We start from the raw sequence: 21,114 nt of genomic DNA on the forward strand, positions 1-21,114 counted from the left end.
CAAAAATCTCAAAGATGGCAAAAAAGGAGACGCCACAAATGAGGATTTACTGCTGAGACAGGCTCCAGCTGCTCCATGACCAGGAACAGACAAAGCCGATGTAGAAAAGCAGAGTGGCGGGTACCCATGCCAAAGTTTGAGCTTTCCCAATGCAGTGTGTCAAGCTCTTTACCCCAGATGGTGCCTGGTTATGTAAAGGATTATTGCCAGAGATGCTAATTATAAATACGGGGTTAGTTTCACCCCTTGCTAAACCGTCGTTGGTGCCGCCGTGCTGGCATGAACTTATGTCTTTATTTTTACGAACTCTGTGATATGGGTGGTTTTTAATGGCAGAGATCACCAGCAACTTGTTGTTGCTTTCCATCCTCTCATTAACGTAAGCTACCCAGCTGATTGGTAGAGTCATCTGAGGTCCATCGCTGAGATCAAAGGTGACGAGAGAGAGGGAAGACAGCCGAGCGGAATTATCTGTTAATTGAACGCCGGTTTGGATCACACAGATGGCCGCGTTTGGCATTACCTTGGGACAAGTTCATCTTCTAAAGTCCGAGCATTTGCGGTTTTGCAGAAAACATTGAAATAACGTCTGGGATTCTTATTTAAACTTAAGTGAAACTACAGAAAAGAAGTGCATTTCACGACAGGGGCAGACTTACTGAACCGAACAAAGAAGATAAGACGGTTCTATTTATTTATCCTCTGTGGTCAGGAATCAATTAGTGCCGAAGCAGAGACATGCAGCAACAGGATATTGGACATATTGATTCTTTTAATAGAGCATATAAAGCTAATTACATTTGTCTGCATTAAGTACAGCATAAACATGAACAGCAAAATAGAGAAGCTCTGAATAATCTACACACCAGTGAAAAATTGCTCTGTTCTATGAGGTAATATTTCAACATTTTACTGCACAGTTCAGCTGAATAAATGACACATCAGTTTGGTGGGAAATCGAAAAAAAATAAAAAACAAATGGGTGCATTACCCTGGTTGCATAAATGCGTTTAACCTGACACTTTTACTGTGCCGAGGAACCTTTTAATTTCAGCTTGCAGCCTATTTGAATTCACACCTGTCTTCAATTATTGTGAATCTGATTAACCTGAAGTAAAGTTCAGCGCTGCTCGCTCTAAAAGCGTTTCCACATTTGCATCTCTCATCTGAAACCATAGTTTGGAGAAATGTTACAAGGGATTAGCAAGACCTCGCTGTGCAAAAGTGTCAGTCAAGGCAAGGGTACAAACGAGTCCACAGCTACACACACACACACACACACACACTTTATATGCACACACACCATATATAGTGATGGTCCCGTATAATTTGAATGTCTAAAATCATCAGATTTTAGAGCCTTTTAACAGACGGACTCACATCGTTGGAGTGCCCAGAAAGGCAGCATCTTTGTAATAATATTCTGACTGCTATTGGCCACTGTGAAGTCAAACCATCATAAGTAGAACCACAAGGTGACTTGATGGAGGAAGAGTTGACGTGCACAATGTACTGCATGCAGTGGCAGCACTTGCATAAATGCTGCCATCTCATCGGGTCTTTGGTACCTTACGACCACTACTGAGCGTTTTTCTTTTTGGATAAACATATATTACATATAGAGGCACGCTCTCACAAACACCCACATGTGCTTGGATCCAGGTCCTCTTTGATACAGATAAACTTGTTCAGTGATGTTATCAAAGGTGTTGTCGTTTTTGATTGGTTCTGTTGTTCTTTCTATACCAATTAACGAAGCAGACTCCGAGGATATTAACTTGAACTCCCTTTTTCCTTTGCTCTACTTTTGTCACATTATCTCCCTTTTAACTGTTTGCTTCATCTTCTACTCTTCCTGTCTTTCTCTTTTACCTTTCTGTTTCTATGCCCATAGAATTTGAAATAATCCCAAAATAATATCCAGTTATCCATTTCTTTGCAGCTATATCAGGCGGACCACTATAAAAAAAAAAGCAGTAATGCTCCACTTGTGAAAGTAAATCTGTTTCTCTCTTTTGGCATTAAGAAAGCAACAGGGTCTACAACTGGCATGTGTTTGCCTGTTTTTCATTCTCACGCTTGTATTTGTTGATTTTGGACGCGGAAATGAATATAACTGGCGTAAGCTACCAGACAGAATACAGTTAAACAGGAAACAATTTTAAAAATGAGTACAAGAGCACTTCAATTGTAAATATTTGTGATAAAAAAAAAAACACCCACCCACACATCCAAAAAAAAGATGCCCATGTTTTAGTAAATGTATGTAGGAATATTGGAGAAAAAGCTATTGGTATACAAAAACAGTGAGGTAAATGTGTCCTCTCAAGGCAGAAAACTCTCCCTAAAACGTGTACATACCAACAAAAACATTGACCACATTTTGTTCTGAAATACAGACTCGTCGTCATCAGCTAACATCAAACGCTGCTCGGTTCCTCCATCATCTTCATGCTGGTTTCATCCGTATTTATGTTGGGCTGCTTCTGTGCTTTAAAGATGACGAAGTTGCACATCGTCAGAACCGGCTTATCAGGGGAAACCTGTCGTAGGTCTTTAGATGGTGTGGTCATGTTGTTTGGATCCTTATTGTTGGAAGAGAAATGTGTTGTATAAAATGTTGACTTTATTCCAAGAGATTTCATGACGGGCTTCTTTTTTTTTAAAAAAATATTTTTTAGGCTCCATCAATACAATGTGATTGCATATTTTAAAAAGGGTTGCCGTTTACTCACCCTGCACAGAGCGATGAAAAGAAATGCTGGGATGCATATCAGTGGAGCAGCAATGAGTAGACCGGCTATTGCAGAGGCTGATGATCCAGGTGCGTAACCATACACGTTGAATATGTTTTGTTTTCCCAAGTTATACAGCATTGTAAGCTAGGATTTGGGAAAAATAACAAAAGTTAGGGTTAGGATCTGGATCGGAGAAATCCCTGCAGCACAGCCAGATGCAACAGGAACCTAGAAAAGAAACCGATAAACATTCATCTAAATTACATTAAATTACAAATGGTAACGATTGAATATTGAGCCTTTCATTTTAAAACCATCCCAATAGGATCAAATAAACCTATTCCTATCAGTTGAGTTCCAGCAGTACTGTATATCCTAATTCTGCAATAAATTACTTTGTTAGATATGAAGTTTCTTTTTTTTTTTTTTTTTGCAGAGTATGTTTAAGTCTTATTTTAAAGGCCCAGCATAGTTCTCATTTCAAGGTTTAGTGTAGTTCCATTACGAATATATAACCTACTTTTTCAGTAATGAACTACGTACATATTTTCGGCTTTTATTTATGAGAATTTATAAACTTAATTTTGACAGTCCTAATGACTGAAACCATGAAGCTCTGTTTAAACCCAACCCAACATCGTACCTTATTTGTTATCAGGCGAGTATATGAACAATGGTTCAGATTTTAAGCAACACCTAGTAGACTTACATTGAAAGCATGACTCAAAAATCCTGTTTTCCACTGCCTGTTCGAGTTGGGAATTCAGGATCAATAAGAATCCTCCTATTTATATAGTGCCTTGAGATGACATGAAACATGTCATCTCAAGGCACTTTACAAAGTCAAATTCAATCAGAATATACAGATTGGGTCAGACTATACAGATTGGTCAAAAATTTCCTATATAAGGGAAACCAGTTGATTGCATCGAAGTCCGGACAGGCAGCATTCACTCCTGGAGAAGACTTTAGGAGTTTGTAATTCTGTCGAGTGTCTGTAAATTGCGTCTTAAAGGGCCAAGCTTTTGCCTTCTTTCTGCAGATGAAGTGTTTTGTTTCTGTGGTATTTTATTCTTTCTCTGCACGCGCACATGTGTGTCTGGGCATGTCGATGAGTAAAAAGCACAGCTACACTTGACGGTCTCCCCCTGAATCTTTATACCTATCCGTCCTTTGGAAGGTCCGGACGGTCCACTGGAATAAGAACCGTGCGTGAAATCTGAAAAGAATTGTTGAACTATTGGCAGCATCTATCCCTCAGCTCAAAGATTTTTTTTGAAAAACGCTTGTGTTATTAAGATCGACAGAAAACCGCAAAACCGAGAGCAATTGCAAAGACATTGTGTGTACAAAATGACCTCAAATGGTGACGGCAGAGCGAAATCTGTGGCCATCAGGGCAAGTGGGGAAAAAAAAGCAGTTTCCATAAAAAAAAGGAACACCTTCCTCCACTCACTGTCCTCTACATAGTTGTTGTTGTTTTGTTTTTTTTTTCTGCAGAGATTGTGGCAACTAGATGCTAAATTTGGAAAAATCCAGAACACAGATTTTTCTACACAGAAAAAGTTAAACTGTGTATGTTGGTAAAAGTATAAGAATTCTTATGATTGCCTCACTGACTTAATTCATTCCTACGGGATGGTTGGACGTGCCTTTTGGATTATCGTGTTGCCATCGTAACTCAAAACGCCAACAAAGGTAATAGCGAAGCAATGGACTTCACAGCCTTCCTTCATTGCTCCGGTGGGCCCCATTTATCATTAAAAGATACTCAATACAGTTCAACTTTTACATGACTATTTTGGAGCTTCTAAGCACAGTCCTCAAAATGTGGCGTCATCCATTCAGATATAATCTAAACCGGAAAATAAATACGAGTTGGTGTAGAAGTAGAAATAGACAAACAAAATAGAGACGGTGCGGTAAAAGTGAAAACTCACCACACAAATGAGTGGGGTCACAAACATCCAGCAGTACTTTAGAACACGAGATGGTCTGTACCCAATCATGTCCTCAATGTTGTCATAGAAACGATCCGCACCTACAGAGTCATAAGTGGAGGATGGAATCTGATCAATATCTTTGCACCTCCAAAACTCAAGCAAAACCATCTGTTTTAAATGCACCACTCAATATACCATATTAACAGCACAGACCAAAGTGTAATCCTGGGCTGGATAGTTAAAGACAGAAAAAAAATGCATATCAACATTTCGCCGCTCTAGAGCAAACTTCTATCCAAAATAAGGAGAAAGCGACCTTGAGAAACATAAATCATGTGCAAATGATGAGGGAATGGGGATGAGGAAGATGGGCTTTGGAGGTGAGAGCTGTTCACCTCAAGGAGTAAACCGATATTAGAGATTCGGAATGCAGCAACATCCCCAAACTGTTTTCTGCAAACGGCAGAAAAAGGTTGCAGCCCCATAAATGTTACAGTAATCAAACCCGAAACATCATTGCATCTCTATGGTGGAAGAGACCAAGGTGTCTCATTTAGATTTAGAGGACAGAACGTCTATGTATGCAAAAAAAAAAAAAAAAAAAAAAAATAGAAGGAAATGGCTCAGTAACTCAAACTGGGAGGAGAAACGTGCTGCAGAGTCGGATCAATCCCTAACTCTGCATCACTTTGCAGTTTCCACAGAGGAGGTTATTTTGAAAATAAAATGGCACTTTCAAGGTTTGCAGAATGAGGTTTATAGGAAAGGAATATATCAGCTGATGCAAAGCTCCAGAAGCTTACAGAAGGGAAATTAAATAAATAAATAGTCTGAGAACTAAAAGGGGAGGAAACTAGGACCAATATAATTTCACTGAGTCAGGGAAACTGACTGGGTGGATGAAGGGATTAATGAATGAATGAATGAATGAATGAATGAATGAATGAATGAATGAATGAATGAATGAAGGAAGGGCTGGGCCTTTATTGTAGCATTTGGATTTGACAAAGACAAATCCCAACTAGCATTGTCCGAAAACCCCCAAAGTTGCCGATATTGTCAGGATTGTTACTTTTGCTATTTTTTCCACTGTTGGTTTATTGGGATCATTAATAAATATCAATAAATTCAAAAATGTAATTAAATGTGGTTACTGTGTACAGTTTGGTAATTAAAAAAAATTACACTTCTTTAGGTAACTAGAGTCCTGATGAAACATGTTTTGAATTTTGTTTGAATATATGTTACATTTTTTATGTTTTTTTTTTAAGGACAGTGTTTGTGCTTGTCGGGATATAATTGACATGCAGTCACAGCCCCACAGTTACATGAAAAAGAAGCTATAAATAGTCTTTTATCATCACTTTTATCATTATCAGAACATTATATTATGGTAAACCTAAAAGAAAAAAAAGAAAAGATAAAAAATAAAAACAATTGCTCTGATTTATTGTTATGCTTTCGGGCCTGATTGCACACAAGAAGCTGCAGCTGAGCCTCAACAAACAAGGACTATAATATAATAAAACAAGTCATGACAGTAAAACTGTCTGTATTCTTCAAGAACAGAAAGGGAACCGAAGGTAAACTTGCGTGGACCCAAGAATCTACAAGATGACAGAAAACTGGTCAAAATGAGAAGATAACGTGTTTAATAGAAGATTTGTAAAATAAAATACACTAACTCACTATTATGTGAAAAATCTCATTGCTTTCTTTTTTCTGGCCCTCGTCCACACACCTTGCATAATAGAGCACACTTTACCATGGGAGCTTGCACTAATATGGAACAAGCCTTCCAGTGCCGCAAGAATACCAAATTCTCCTTGGCAGAAGTCAGCTGCAGATTACATAGGTTGCAGTTTCTCCTTGAGGAACAATCTGTTTAGGGATGCACAAATTTAAGACCCAGCACTAAGCTATTTAGGCTTTGTCAAGTGGTAAATGACGAGGGAAGTCAGTGGATTTGGTTAAATAGGGAGGAGAAATTAGGGGCACTCATTTGATATTAAAGGCCTATGAGGGTCAAAAAAGCAAATCGAGCATGATGCAGTCACTAGCCAGGTAATTACCATATATCCAGGAAACAACAATGGTCTCTGTGCAAGCGATGATGAGGAGGCTTGTTCCGCTAGGACCGAAGGTGTCAACAAGTCGAAATAAATTCATTCCACCCTGAAAAACAGAGTCCAGGCATTAAAAACAGAAGAGAAGTTACAAACTAATGCTTCCGTAATCATCCATTAGAATTGATAGTTCAACTCCTTCCCTCTCAGCTAGGAAAAGAAGAAAAAAAAACACCTTATTAGACAAATAATACTGATACTTAGCATTCAGCTCACTTCTGTCACAAATGGCAGCCCCAACAGGAAGCAAATAACTGCGATGGCCAGGACCAGGAGCTCCCTGGCACCCTTTCTCCTCAGACGACTTGGAAACAGGTCTGTGATGGATGTGGCCAAGCTCTCCACGCACACAAACTGTGAGGACACAGTTGAACACGACATCTGCATACTTAACAATGCTGGTGTAGGCTGTATGCAGCACATCGCTCCAACGAACGCATTACCTGACTGTCCAGGCCCAGGAAGAGAATCATGAGGAAGAAGAGCACGGCCCAGAAGGATGAACCGGGAAGCAACGACAGGGCTTTGGGATAGGCGATGAAGGCCAGGCCAGGACCTGCAGGGAACATGGCACAAGTTTCACTGTCTCAAAAGAAGTGTTTGAGCCACATGTAAGCATACGGTGCCATCTTGTGGGGATTAATACTTACTGCCAGCAATAAGGAATTCAACCATTGCCTATTTGATACACACACAGCCAGTAAAATGTGAGGAAGAAATGTAACAGATGGTGTGGAGGAGGTGCAATCGGCTCACCGCTGGCAGTTACTTCGCTTATGGGAATGTTGAGGTCGTGAGCCATGAATCCAATTACTGAGAAGACGGCAAAGCCAGCAAAAATACTAGTTGCGCTATTCAGACAACACAGAGCCAAACAATCCCTGAAACAGAGCCAGAGGTTAGGCGTGTAAAGTTGGAGTATACGAGTGTTCAGCGATGTTTACGAGTAACAATACTGACTTGTAACAGTTGTTGTTGTACTTGTTGTAGCTTCCGAGGGAGGTCAGGACTCCTTGACACACGGCGTAGGAGAAGAAGACCTGAGTCCCTGCATCGACCCACACCTGGAGGGGAGGATATTAGGACAGTTTAAACATTTTAGGGGCCAATCTAACATTCATTCAGTTTCGCAATTTGTAGGAAGGAAAACGGCTTTTCAAATATTTTTGCAAATAAAAATCCACAATGTGCCTCAAATCTTAGTCTTCCCCTCGGCCAAACTGGCCTATGATGCATGAAAAAAAGCCATTATTGAAAATCAGCCATTCCACAAATCATGTGGAGGACAGTGATCTGCTTAGCTAAGAACAAATATAATTTTTTTGGCCCACATTCAAAGAGCTGTATGTGGCCCTAAACATACACAACATTGAGAATGCCAGAGCTACGGTGAAGCACAGCTGTAGCAGCATCATGCTGTGGGCCTTTCTTTATCATGGGCTGACAAAGCTAGTCTGAAGGTGTGCATCAAACGCGATCCAGACAAATTTCTCGCCCGGATCGCCTGCTTCGGCTCCTCCAGAGACGCACCCAGTTCGGTGACTACCACCACCTGTAACTGTGTCTTGATTAGGCTGGCTTCCAGCGGTACTTCCTCTTTTCCAGGGGCCAGTGTGAGGACATGCTGACACACGGTTGGACAAATCTATGCCAGGACACGAACTACAGGTGTCTTTGGTTAGTAAATTGTGCGGTCTAAATGTGAAAACATATAAACAAATATTTTTGTGCTTAAATCAATAGAAAAGGAGCACATTTAATGCGCCGCAAATTGACAGAAAAGTTCACATTTTTTAACTCGAGCAAAATTTCGCTTTGTAGAATGCTGGGGGACGGTGTGATTAATTGTGTGGGTTGATGTACCCAACAACCAAACATCTTCAGTTATTCACGTATAGCTTTGCCATCCTTGAGGTAGGATTACATAATTACGGTGAAAAATAACTAAAAATGGTGGATTTGTGAAATATGTAAGCCAGAAGTCCATGTCCTTGTTTAGCAGTTCGGCAGCAAATACTGTGAAGTAATTGTTTGAAAAAAAAAGATAATAGAGAAAACTGATCAGCTTGACAAATATGACCCAAAAAGAATATACAGATGTCTACACAGCACTTGGAGAGACTGCATTAAAATTTTCTACACTCCTAGATACTCCAAGTATTTAAGGAAAACTGGATTTTGCTTATGTCCCCTTTAAAGCGTTGGCAAAGGTTCCCCTTCATCAGGATAGTAACTCATAATACAAACAGAGCTACAATGGAAAAGTTTACTTCGAAATTTTTAGAAGGAACAACTTAGAACATAACTTCATAAACTGCCTTAATTCCTAATTAAGGGTTATAGATATTCTCTTTCAATCTTATAGACCTTAAAGGAACAATAAGTAACAATGACACCTAGTGGTTAAAATTGGAACAACACATATGCAATGCCTTTAAAGGTATACTATGCAACCGGGGTTGATTTTCCAGCGAGGCTCCCCCCAGAGGGCGAAAGTAAAAGTGCACTGTCGTAACGATGCTCAGCTGTTCTGGTTCTCCGTCAAGCCAGCCGCGGTTGTTTTGAGCTTAGCAGACAGGCGAACGCAACGAAAAGTGGAAAAAACGGCAGTACAAACAATGACTAACACAGTGAAGGTATGAACATCAAGCTTCTTGCGACCGCCGCCGCCGCCTCGCCAGTTTTATTATTATTATTATTATTTTTTTTTATGTTGGCGAGACGCTACCGCCACCGCCTCGCCGCCGCCGCCGCGGTAGCGTCTCGCCAACATAAAAAAAAAAAAAAAAAAAAAGATTATTATTATTATAATAATAATAATAATAATAAAACTCGATATGCTTGCATGTTTATTTGACGTTAAACTTTGCACCGCTGACCGGCGGAGCGGAGCGGGGGGAGACAAACTTTGCACCGCTGACCGGCGGAGCGGAGCGGCGCGCATATCGAGTTAGTTTTATTTTTTTATTATTATTTTTTTGGAATGTCGGCGAGGCGGTAGCGTGAGGGAAACCCTACAATGTTACTTATAATCGCATCAGCAGAAACGCGAGGTCCGCGTCAGCCTTGCAGCCTTCGATGTTCACCCGTGTACGACTCCTCTCTGTCCAGAGCCCTTTTCCTCTTTCTTGCCTGCTCCAACATGGGCTTTCGCTGTTTTCTCGCTGGTTCCGCCATGATAACTGCACAAATATCGCCACTGCGCTACCAACGAGCACACCTTTCACTGCGGGCGTGTAGCAGTTCTCGCCGTAAAGCAAGACCGACTCTCGCAATGCACACGAGACTTCTGAGCCTGTGAATGCGGGCCGACTGCTCCTGCAATTGCAAGTGCGGTATTTCCCCCACAGACCACCAGGGCGGCCGAGAAAACCTTAGTTCAACCTGAAATGACTCATTTAATCATCCAAAACGTTATGGAACATATTAATTAACTGAAAAATGTTGCATAGTATGCCTTTAATGCAGACCCGCCGTTTACTCAACAGTCCAGAGGCTGTTAAACTCTACTAAATGTTTACTTCCACAGGATATGTCTATGATGTTCTATTTCTGATCCGCTTCTCCTATTGGCTTCCATATTAGCAGGCTGCTGCACTCTTGACAGGATAAAATACCAAATGCTGCACTCTGTTTTGGTAACCCTGGGAACCTATATATAATTGGCTCAGGAACCAGGAAGTAAACACGGGCTCTGAACTGAAGTGGTTCCGGACCCTACCTCTTGGTTTGAAAGGAGAAAAACTTGACAAAGACATTGTTGATTGAGAGGACCGATCGTTTATAGGGAATGCTACTTCCCTCCATGGTGACAAATGAGAATGATTTAGGGTGATTCTACAGTAAATATCTTTACGCTTTTTTGCAAAGAAGAAAAAGTCAAAAGTTCCCATCCTTTAATCTTCAAAACTGGAAGAATAATACACCAAAAGACCTCCAGCTGCAGTTACATTGAATGGTGGCTCAACAAAGCATTCACTCGAGGGGGTTGAATCTAAATCGCTGCCACACCTTCCTGATTATATTTCACAAAAATGTTTTAAGTGATGTTTGATTTCCTTCCACTTCTCAATGCCGCACTTTGTGATGGTCTATTACATGAAAGTCCAATGAAAACATGTTAAAGTTTGTCGCTGTGACAAAAGGTGAAGAAAGTTAAAGGGGGTCATGCCTCTGTACGCATGAAAGAGCATTCTATTCTTAATGTTGTGGCCAGATTTGTTTATGTGGTCCGGTCCTAACACCACCTGGTTGTCATTGACTTCTTCAAAGCTCTTCCACAATAAACTCCAGAATTGGAAAATTTCCAAAGCAATACACAGACCCTTTCTTGGGCCTCCGTGATGGGCTTTGACGGTTTCCTCGCCTCAAGTCAAAATGGGAGTCTAAATCTGTGTGAAAAATATCCTCGCATTTGCTGCTGCACAAGGCATCGGCTGTGTTTCTTTCAAACGCAAGGCCAGAATAAAACGTTGTCTGCTTCCGCTCTTTACATATTCAGACAGGCGCAGTGACAGGACATGCATTCCTACTATAAGCACATGCCAGATGCAGACCAGACCTCAATCACAATGTCCTCGGCAGTCCAAGCAAAAACAGATGCTTGCATGATAAAGTAAGGCTCAGAAGGCCAATCTGGTTTTGAGAGCATCTGGCGTTGCGTAAATGGGCTCATTTATACGGAACTTTTGCCTACTTGCTTAATGCTCTTGCACTTTTTTTTCCCCCCCGACAGTAGCCCGATTTTGACAACGGATCAGAGCTGTGCAAGTGTCAGTTTTCAATAGTTTGTTGGAGTGTTGCTTATTTTTTTCCCTGTTTTATTTTTAATCTCAGAAGCTTAATTGTGAAAGGAAATGTTGCAAATCTAGCCCAATTTGGAGTCCAACAAGGCAGGGGAAAAACGGGATAAAAAAACAAGAGGAGTAAAGACACTTACAAACATGCACTTAAAAAACATGAACGCAAATATTTATCATTTTGATAGTATAGGTTTAGAATTATGTGTATAACTACATTTACTTACATGATCCAGTTGCCATGCAGGCATTCTTCTCTCTATGATAACATGCAGCAAAAAAGGATCCTAACAATGATGTTACTGCCACTGTGCTTTGTATATCCGTAGAAAGTTGTTTTTTTTTTGCTTGTCTTTTCGAAAGCATTACCTATATTTAGACGAGTCTGCATTATCTTAGCAAAGGGCCAAATGTTTTTTGGTAACCAGGGACTTTCTTTTTTAGTCAATGATTTCTGTTGAGTGTTTCCCATCAACATGCATATTTATCAATATGAGAGACCACTACATGACGAGTTATTGTGGCTGTGCAACCTTTTTTTATCTTTACCTTTGCTTTCATCTGTGTTGGCCTAGCATAAAATAACTCCTGAATTTCCTTTATTGGTGCATTCTTTAAATATGGTTTTATTTTTCCCCCAGCTTGATGACCATTTAAAAAAAAAAATTCTAAGCTTCTAAAGAACATTAGGATGGTTTGGTTGCCGCTTCTTCCACAGCTCTGTCTGTAGCGCTAGCAGCAGCAGTATTAGGTCACTTTAGAGCTCCTGTGTGCACAATGTTTTTTCTCAATCATAAAACTATGAAACTGGGGACAACTTTTACCAGGGACAGGTTGTCCAAAACGGTAGTGGTACGGGGGGAAAAAACAGAGATGGAAATGCTTGCAAAGCTGGATGAGTAGAGTGGAACCACCTTAGAACCTGTGGAAAAGGGGCTTTAGAAAAAGAGGCGTATGGGGTGGGTCTGACCCTCAAACCATGTGTTGGAACTCTAAACAGCCTATTCACTCCTGTGTTAGAGCTGCTACATAGGCCTGCAAACTTAGTGAAGTGGATGTTGGTTTGGTTCTCTTCTTCTGAGCATATCTCAGAAAAGGAAACAAGAGTCAGCAAAAAAAGAAAAAAGAAGTGGACATACAGGATAACAAGATGTTGAGTTATCCTGTGAAATTACAACAAAGAGACGTGTGTTCAGAACAGAACAGGGCCGCGCTTCTGTGCCGAGCGTGGGATCACTGTGCATTGTGCAATTCCTGTTTGGAATTTTGCTTGAGAGACAACCAAACAGTATTAGAAAAGCATCCATGTAGAGGGGACTTTCCTTACCTCTGGATGAGCGAGCTTGCTGAAGTCAGGTCTGAGGTAATACTTCAGGCCCTCTGCAGCTCCAGGGAGTGTAACTCCGCGGATAAACAGGATGAACAGCATTAGGTAGGGGAATGTAGCAGTGAAGTACACGACCTGCAAAAAAAAAAAAAAAAAAAAAAACAACAAAGAACACAAAGTCATTAGCAGGTTTTTGGGCTTGTAGAAAATGGGCATATATACATTTGTACACTTGATTTTGAAGGTGTATTTGTTGATTTTCTCAGAAGGAAAAAAAAAGTAGATACACCTGCTGCTACTAGTGCATTTAGTTGCCTCTTTAGCCAAAGTTGCAGAAATGTAATAATAATGTTTAACTGTTAATAATGTAAATGTTTTCCAAGCATCACTTCCTGATGATAAGTTATGAACTTCAAGCTGATGAAAGCCTCATTGTGAACACGTGTTCTTCTGTCTTCTGTACTGCCCTCAAGATGTACTGCACAGTGGAATAATATTAAAGCCTTTTATGGGATGTTGCTGGTTACAGTGTCCTGTAGACCAAACCCTCCAAGAGATGCAAAAGTCTTACTTGTAATTCACATTTTACTGAAATAGCATAATCTCCCAGTAAATAGTTTACCTTCAGTTTGACTGCCTGTCTTCAGGGGTGAAACATACAGAACTATTTGTTAATAACTAATCGGCAGTGCTAGACTTAATGACACTCTTGACTACCAAACAATAAATGTAAGTTTACTTTTTCAGGATATTCATACTGTTGTGGGAATTTCATCTGGTAATGCATGACTTTCTATTCACTGGAGTGCAAATATGAGACAAATGCTTATTTCTGATCCTGCAAATGCAAAATACAAGAGAACATGATTTTCAAGTGAGGCAGAAAAAAAATCTGAAATCAGAAAAAGGCAAAAAGAAAACAGCTACTCGACCTTATTTGTCTGTATCTACAGTCAGGGCGACGAAAAGTTTTTAAAGCACTTGAAATGTGGTAAACAAGACCGGTCTTGCCATCACACACACTAAGCAGTAAACGCACCCTTCTGCCAACCCTTCTTGGTTCCACCGACCCTACTCGGTTTGGCCGGCCCAGCTCGGTTCCTCCCCATTTGGTATAACTTTGTTTGTGTTTCAACTGGCCTAGAAATGCCTGGAAAAGGGAAACACCTAATGGGGGTGGCCCTGCCAGCACTCCAAATAAATAATGCATGTTGAAAAGCGCGTCATACCCACAGTACAGTATGGTGGAAGATCTGGGATCTGTGAGAAAATCGTCGCTGTTAATTAAATAACAATTATACTATTTAGAATTCCTAGTTAATGATGACCAAACTTATCCATTATCATTATCAGTTTTGTTAAATGCCACATTAATTATTTGTTGCTTTTTAAAGTCATAATTTCCTTTTGTGTACCTGTAGTGCATGCAACAATTTTTTTTTGTAAAATTACAAAACTAGTAGTGTTTATATTTTTTTTGTGCAAAACTGAACTCAGATGTTAGAATATGGATTAGCAGGGATCTTTTAACTGATTTCTAATTTAAATCGAATTGAGGCGTTAGATCTGAGAATAAAATAGCGGCTATGTAAATTATGAGGAGTTTAAGGCTATGCCAATAAGATAAAGAAGGTAAAAATAAATCCGAAAGGGGATGGGTTTGAGAAAAAATTAGGTGTACTATGACATCCTGATATAACGTCCTGAAGAAAATCCAAGTGAAGTTGCTTGCCTTTCCAGTGGTTTTGATTCCCTTCCAGATGCAGAAGTAGCATATCACCCAGGCAAGCAGAAGACACAGAGCCAGGTCCCAGTGCACTTTACCCAAGGACCCAAGCTCTTGTGATGTTCTCAATACCCGATGACTGTGTGGGAAAGATATAAACAATCACTTATTTAAACCATGAAAAAGGCAAAAAAATAAAAAATAACCACAAATAAAAGCAAAGCACAAGCAGATGTCAGTAAATATGTCCAGATACATGAGACAAGCGCAAAAAGGCCTTTTGTTCTTTTGATGTTGTTCCTAATTATTCGCGACCGAAAATAAATCTCCAATGGTTGCATTACTAGTCTATAAACCATGTCTAGTTTGTTGTGGAATACTTCATGTTGTGCAGTAAATGGGGTTGAAAAAAAAAAAAAACTGCATATTGCTTCCCATGACAGCCAACGGATTTCCCAATACAAGCCCTCTCAGCAAAATCAGGAGACGATCATGTGAAGAGCAGCATCTGGATTTCGGAGGATTTTTAAAATAACAATAAAATGAAAAGCAAACAGCGGCTCATCTAAGTTAAGAGCTGGAAATGTGAGTCTCTCTCAGTTACTGAGGAATGCAAGCGCCTCTTTTCCCATGTTGTCTTTGGATGAGTTTGTTTCGCCATCCCGATGCCTTATCGTCCCAATGCTGCACGTTGTTTGTCCAAGCTGACGTCTTAATTTGTGGGAAGCGTTGGGAGCTTTGGCTGAGAAACGTCTGATCCAAACACCGCTTCAACACATGAATTATGAGGAAGCTGGGGTTTTCCCCTATTGTTTAAATGTGTGAATTAGTCGGGGATAGTTGAAAAGGTTACAAGGTTCTGCAATGAATAACACTGGATTATTGTAAATGGTTAGTTGGCCGATGTAAAGCTCTATACAACACAATGGAACTATTCATTTGGTAACTTCACTGGACAACATTTCAGTGCAAAACTATAATTTTTGTTCTTGACCTTCCTTTCAGCTTTACTTTGTAAGTCTACTTACTTTGAAAACTCCCATTGCATAAGTGTGAAGCTTTAAAGATAATGCGCTTTATGTCATTAATTCTTTAATTTCATAATATATGCTCTAATTTGTGTTGGCCTATGTATATATTCTCACATGATAACTATACAATGATATGTTTCCATTGCCATTTCAATACTGAGAGGCAGCTTGTTTTTTGTTTAAATATGTCACTGTCCCGATGTCGTGCACATTTTACTGTGTGATGATTCTCCATCTACGAAACAAAACACGTTCATCACAAAAAAGAAGAATCCCACACAAAAAACATGTTTTTAAAGCCTTTTGACGTGATAGTGAATAGATAGGGAGTCATAAACCAAATTTCCTAAATGACAAACGAGGTCATGCACATGAGAACTTCTCCTACGACGCAGACCGCTTTTATTTCCCGCCAACACTGCACGCTTTTGTTAGAGAGTAGAAAAACAAGATCATTTCGAGCACATTAGCACTAGCTGCCACTGTTGATGCCTGAAGCCTTTTCAGTCCCGATGTCTCCTATTTGAAAGAATAGAGCAATCTGTCATGACTGTTCAGAGGGGCGATAGTCAGAGTCTTGTGACAGTGATTGAACGTTTTTGATTTATCAGTACAACTCGCAATCATCCTTGAATGAATACAAAGTAACGGGCAAACGTTCACGAAGTCGGAGGGTAAGTGTGTTACTTACGTCCAGAACTCATTCTCTGGTGAGATGAATGTCAGGAAAGTATCATTCCTGGAAAATCAAAAACACGAATAATAAGAAAGGTAAACCAAATTGAAGTATCATCATGAACATGGGTTACCCATTACTGTGGTTTAATATACAGGACTGTCTCAGAAAATTAGAATATTGTGATAAAGTTCTTTATTTTCTGTAATGCAATTAAAAAACATGAAATGTCATACATTCTGGATTCATTACAAATCAACTGAAATACCGCAAGCCTTTTATTGTTTTAATATCGCTGATTATGGCGTACAGCTGAAGAAAACTCAAAAATCCTATCTCAAAATATTAGAATATTTCCTCAGACCAAGTAAAAAAAAAAAATATAACAGCAAAACAAAATCAAACATTTGAAAATGTCCATTAATGCACTCAGTACTTGGTTGGGAATCCTTTTGCACAGACACTGCATCAATGCGGCGTGGCATGGAGGCAATCAGCCTGTGGCATTGCTGAGGTGTTATGGATTTCTTAAGCTGTAAGTCATAATCAGCGATATTAAAACAATAAAAGGCTTGCAATATTTCAGTTGATTTGTAATGAATCCAGAATGTATGACATTTCATGTTTTTTAATTGCATTACAGAAAATAAAGAACTTTATCACAATTTTCTAATTTTCTGAGACAGTCCTGTAGACTGCAAACATGTTTTTTTCAGTGTAGCAGTGTCTTTGAAGTCAAGGCTGCTTTTACAACAGATCACTGCCCTACAGTCTCCAGGATCCCCATGTTTGTCCAAGGGTGCCTGGATCCTGACAAACTTCAATGTGAAGGCAATCGTATTTTTTTACCTGCACTCCCTAACAGTGCTACTGCCATAGTTACTGCACAACCAGGCTGTTTAAATATCATCTACACATGGATGGATTCTGCACGTCCATCGTCAGTTTAAAACAAGCTCCAGAAAGAACGTTACTGCTTTCTTTAGTTTATCCACCGCATTAGCGTTGTTTTGTGGAAAACGCTGTCCACTACTGCTCTCCTGCATTCCGTTTTTAATCTGGCAGAAGGATCTCAAAAGTAAGTGTGCACACAAAATCCCAAATTTGTGCGTTTTTTTCACTGATCAGCAAGAATTTATCACTCTGAGGCTCTGAAGTTTGACGTCCCCACCCTAACACTAAAAACAATGTCAAGGCTTTTCTTATGAGGAATACATATCACATTTGAAGTTTAGCCAGAAAAGCTCGAAGGTTCTCATCATCGTTGCGCTAAAGTGTGTTACTCCCGCTCTAGGCGTCAAGCATTTTCACTATGAACTGTAAAAGGTGCCTGATTCACCATAAATATGCAACTTACAAGCCTACGTTGCTGTTATTGAAGCCCTCTGAGGAGATGTTGTGCAGAAATGACCAGTTGGACTCGTCATGAAAAAGCTCAGGATTGGCAAAAAAGCCAGCTCGACTAAAACATAAATCTGTTGAGGAAATGTTGGAGGGGGGAAAAAAAGAAGGAAAGGTTACTTCCTGTGTGCGTGTGTGTCTGTGTGTGTGTAGGGAAAAAGGAGAGGGAGGGGGGGAATTGGGGATGTGGGAGGACATGCTCTCCCCCGCTAACTGAATCCGCATGTGCTTAAAGGGATACTGTTAATTATTTCCTCACCGGTATTCCACCAGTTGTCACATGTAGACCAGGGCAGTGGGCTCTTGAAGGAGTGTATAAGGTAGAAGATACCCCAAGCCAAAACCACGATGTAATAGATGTTCAAGTAGATCACGATAACCTGGGATGCAAACCCCACCCCTGCGGGAGAAGTGAGTTTTTTCACACAGTAAGTTGACGTTTTTTTATTGCAGCTGTCTTCAATTACAGTTGGATCGTGAGAATGCCGGTCTGGTTCACACGGGTTGTTTTGCAATTTAACATGATTACGTGTTGGCGTTCTTTATGCATAATAAACTATCAGAACAAATCACCTAATGTTAATAAAAGACATGCTTGTTGCAACTTGTCAAGTTCAAAAGATGGACTTAAATGTAATGCATTGAGACTTTATTTGATAGACCAACAAAAAGAGGGCCATATTGGTAATATTTACGTCTTAAAAAAAAGGCTGAGTGCATTTCTATGCTGCCCTTGTTCGCTTTAATCCCCCCTTCAGAGGTGGCCAAATTAGTAAACTAGAAGGAAATGAGCAGCTGCATTTATACTGATGTTAAACTACCCGCAGGCAAAGTTTCAGAGATTTGTTGGAGAATAGCATTAATCAGCAACACAATACTCTGAATACATCACACCCACCCACCAGCTTGTGGAAACATGTTGGTGGCAGTATTGTGCTGCTAAGAACCTTTTTTATGTAGCAGGTAAAATGCAGGCCAAACTTTTCATGTTTTTATTAGAAAAATATACTTTGCTTTGTCCAAGTCTCAGGCTTTTTGTTGCCACTAACTACCAAATGTTTTTTTTTTCAAGGCTCATCTGTCTCGGCTCCAACCGGCTGAAGAAAATTTTCCAAACAGCGTGATCTTGCCACCACCATGTTTCATATATATAGGCTATGTGCACTCTCAGAGTTTTCCATACAATTTAAACTTAAAATGTGTTCTATTCTCACGATATCACCTTATTCCAAATCTTCACTTTGTCTTATTTTCTTTCCACTTCAAATCGATGTGCTACATCGAGCTGGTATTTCACATGCCAATAAATGACACTGAAGTTTGTGGTTGCGGTGGGACAAAATGTGCAAAAAAGTTGATATAAATCTTGTTTGCAAGGCTCTGTTTCTCATTCAATGAACCATAAGGCATTGAGAGCCACTGTCAAATGTTGATCGCTCCTACTGTATGTGTGAGCCTTGTTTTTACCCTCGAACATGGGACATATTTTCCTCCAGGCGGTCACCCCGCCCTCACTGGTGTACTGGCCCAATGCAGTCTCCAGGAAGAACACAGGGATGCCACAGCAGAAGAGGAACACACAGTAGGGGATGAGAAAGACGCCTGCAACCACAGACGCTCATGAGGAAATCTGATTACTTTTAGGAAATTGTTTAATCGTTACTGATTATAAGATACGTTTCACATGCACACGCTCTTACCTCCTCCATTCTTATAACACAGATAAGGGAAACGCCAAACATTCCCAAGGCCAATTATTTCTCCTGCCATGGAGAGAATAAACTCCATGTTGTTGGCCCATTTTTCCCTGGGCTGAGTTCCCTCCTCAGAGTCTGGGTTATTTTGCCCGTGCTCTTCCACAGGGCCCCTCTTCACTGTTTCTTCTGTCATTATCCCCCTATAGGAAAATAAAGGGGGGAGGGATAAATGAAACATCTGTTGACAGAATTCCAGTTTTTAAACATGCATATATGAAATAATTGCCTTTAGATGTAAAGAAACTGCCTTTTAATTAATATTTCTGAAACTATAAACAGATTTGTCTAATTTAAAACAAAGTGCAATGAAAAAGGTATCAGACAATAATAATTCTCCAGCAAGCAAGCTTTCCAAAGAGTCACTACTTACCAGAGTGCTTTTTTGTGGACATCAAAGATGAACAGTAAGGAGTAACTGCAGAGCTGTGGGGGCGTTCCGACAGTGGGGGCGTTCCGACAGTGGGGGCGTTCTTACGCTCTGCAGTTATACCCTTCTCGAGAAAGATGAAAACCCCTCGTTTGTCCGCACTGCAGAGCTGTGGGGGCGTTCCGACTGTGGGGGCGTTCCGACTGGGGGCGTTCCGACTGGGCGGTCCTTCTGCGCACAGACATGTATACGTAGACGCCGCGTTGTCGGGTGGGAGGCGTGCCGACAGAGCGGCCATCTTAGGTCAGACCAAGGTGCAGTCAGACACAATACAAGTCAATTCAGGAAAATGTACTTTATGTTTTTAGACACTGAATCCGGTGAATTCTCACCCGTTTTCCAGATAAATCAACTGACTGAAAACGTCACCCCTTTAGGGGCTACATAGGACCAATTGATTGAATTATTATTATTGTCTAACTTAATAAATTATTTCGAATTTGTATTGAAAGTAAGCAAACTTCCAGAGCTCCGTCCGAGGATGCCCGATTTTTGCTCCGCTTATGGGTGCGCAAATAAAAGGACACTAGGACACTTGTGTTTTATTAAACAAACCATACATTGAAAAATATTGCAGAGTTACACAAAAGCATCCGAACCTTTCGTCCGTTGAAAGGCAGGTGACAGTCCGGATTTTGAATGCCCCACATGCATATTTGTCCTTCTTTTTCAGGCTTTATGCTAGGAAGCGGATTTTTTTTCCCCAACTTTGCCTGGCTCCATGCAGCAAAATGTCCAATCGCCTACTCGCTCGGATCTGGTTTTTACCTGGGATTACATGTAATTAACACGCTGCGCTGCAGCTGTGTGACAGAAGCAGCGCTGTCAACTCTGCTTCTGTATGCTTTCTTTTTTTTTTCTACAGTCGCTGGTAAATTTCGTGAGTTTTTTTTTTTTTTTAGCTTTATTTTTGAACGTGCAGTCGCATATTTGGGGTGTTTCTCCAGTAGAAGCCCTTATCCTGACAGGACAGAATTCTATCGTAGGCTACTACATATAATAGTCATAATAGTCCTCGCGCTGTTGCTTTCTCCTGACACCGCGAGCCGGTTAATCTGTCTGCATACAACGCCGTTATTATTACAAATCACATGTGGTCCCTAGGTAAAACTAATACCCTGCGATAGGGATTTTTTTCGTCGGGACGGATTTTTTCAGCGGGA

The 21,114-nt window shown here is 40.3% G+C and overlaps 1 protein-coding gene across 1 annotated transcript; it reads right to left on the reverse strand.

Moving 5' to 3' along the window:
- Window positions 1-752: 752 nt before the first annotated feature.
- Window positions 753-20,019, reverse strand: LOC105916079 (sodium- and chloride-dependent betaine transporter). The gene is made up of 16 exons (XM_021309487.2): window positions 19,895-20,019; window positions 19,468-19,664; window positions 19,235-19,369; window positions 18,027-18,167; window positions 17,724-17,841; window positions 16,382-16,429; window positions 14,666-14,798; window positions 12,934-13,068; window positions 7,768-7,871; window positions 7,564-7,688; window positions 7,251-7,363; window positions 7,024-7,161; window positions 6,754-6,856; window positions 4,679-4,779; window positions 2,736-2,882; window positions 753-2,585 (listed from the first exon to the last, which is right to left on the reverse strand). Exons 2-16 carry the CDS (start codon window positions 19,655-19,657, stop codon window positions 2,421-2,423), a joined length of 1,896 nt encoding a protein of 631 aa, XP_021165162.2. The 5' UTR covers window positions 19,658-19,664; window positions 19,895-20,019; the 3' UTR covers window positions 753-2,420.
- Between the last annotated feature and the right edge of the window lie 1,095 nt (window positions 20,020-21,114).

The sequence above is a fragment of the Fundulus heteroclitus genome, chromosome 17 (genome assembly GCF_011125445.2).
Source record: "Fundulus heteroclitus isolate FHET01 chromosome 17, MU-UCD_Fhet_4.1, whole genome shotgun sequence".
NCBI classification, from domain to species: domain Eukaryota; kingdom Metazoa; phylum Chordata; class Actinopteri; order Cyprinodontiformes; family Fundulidae; genus Fundulus; species Fundulus heteroclitus.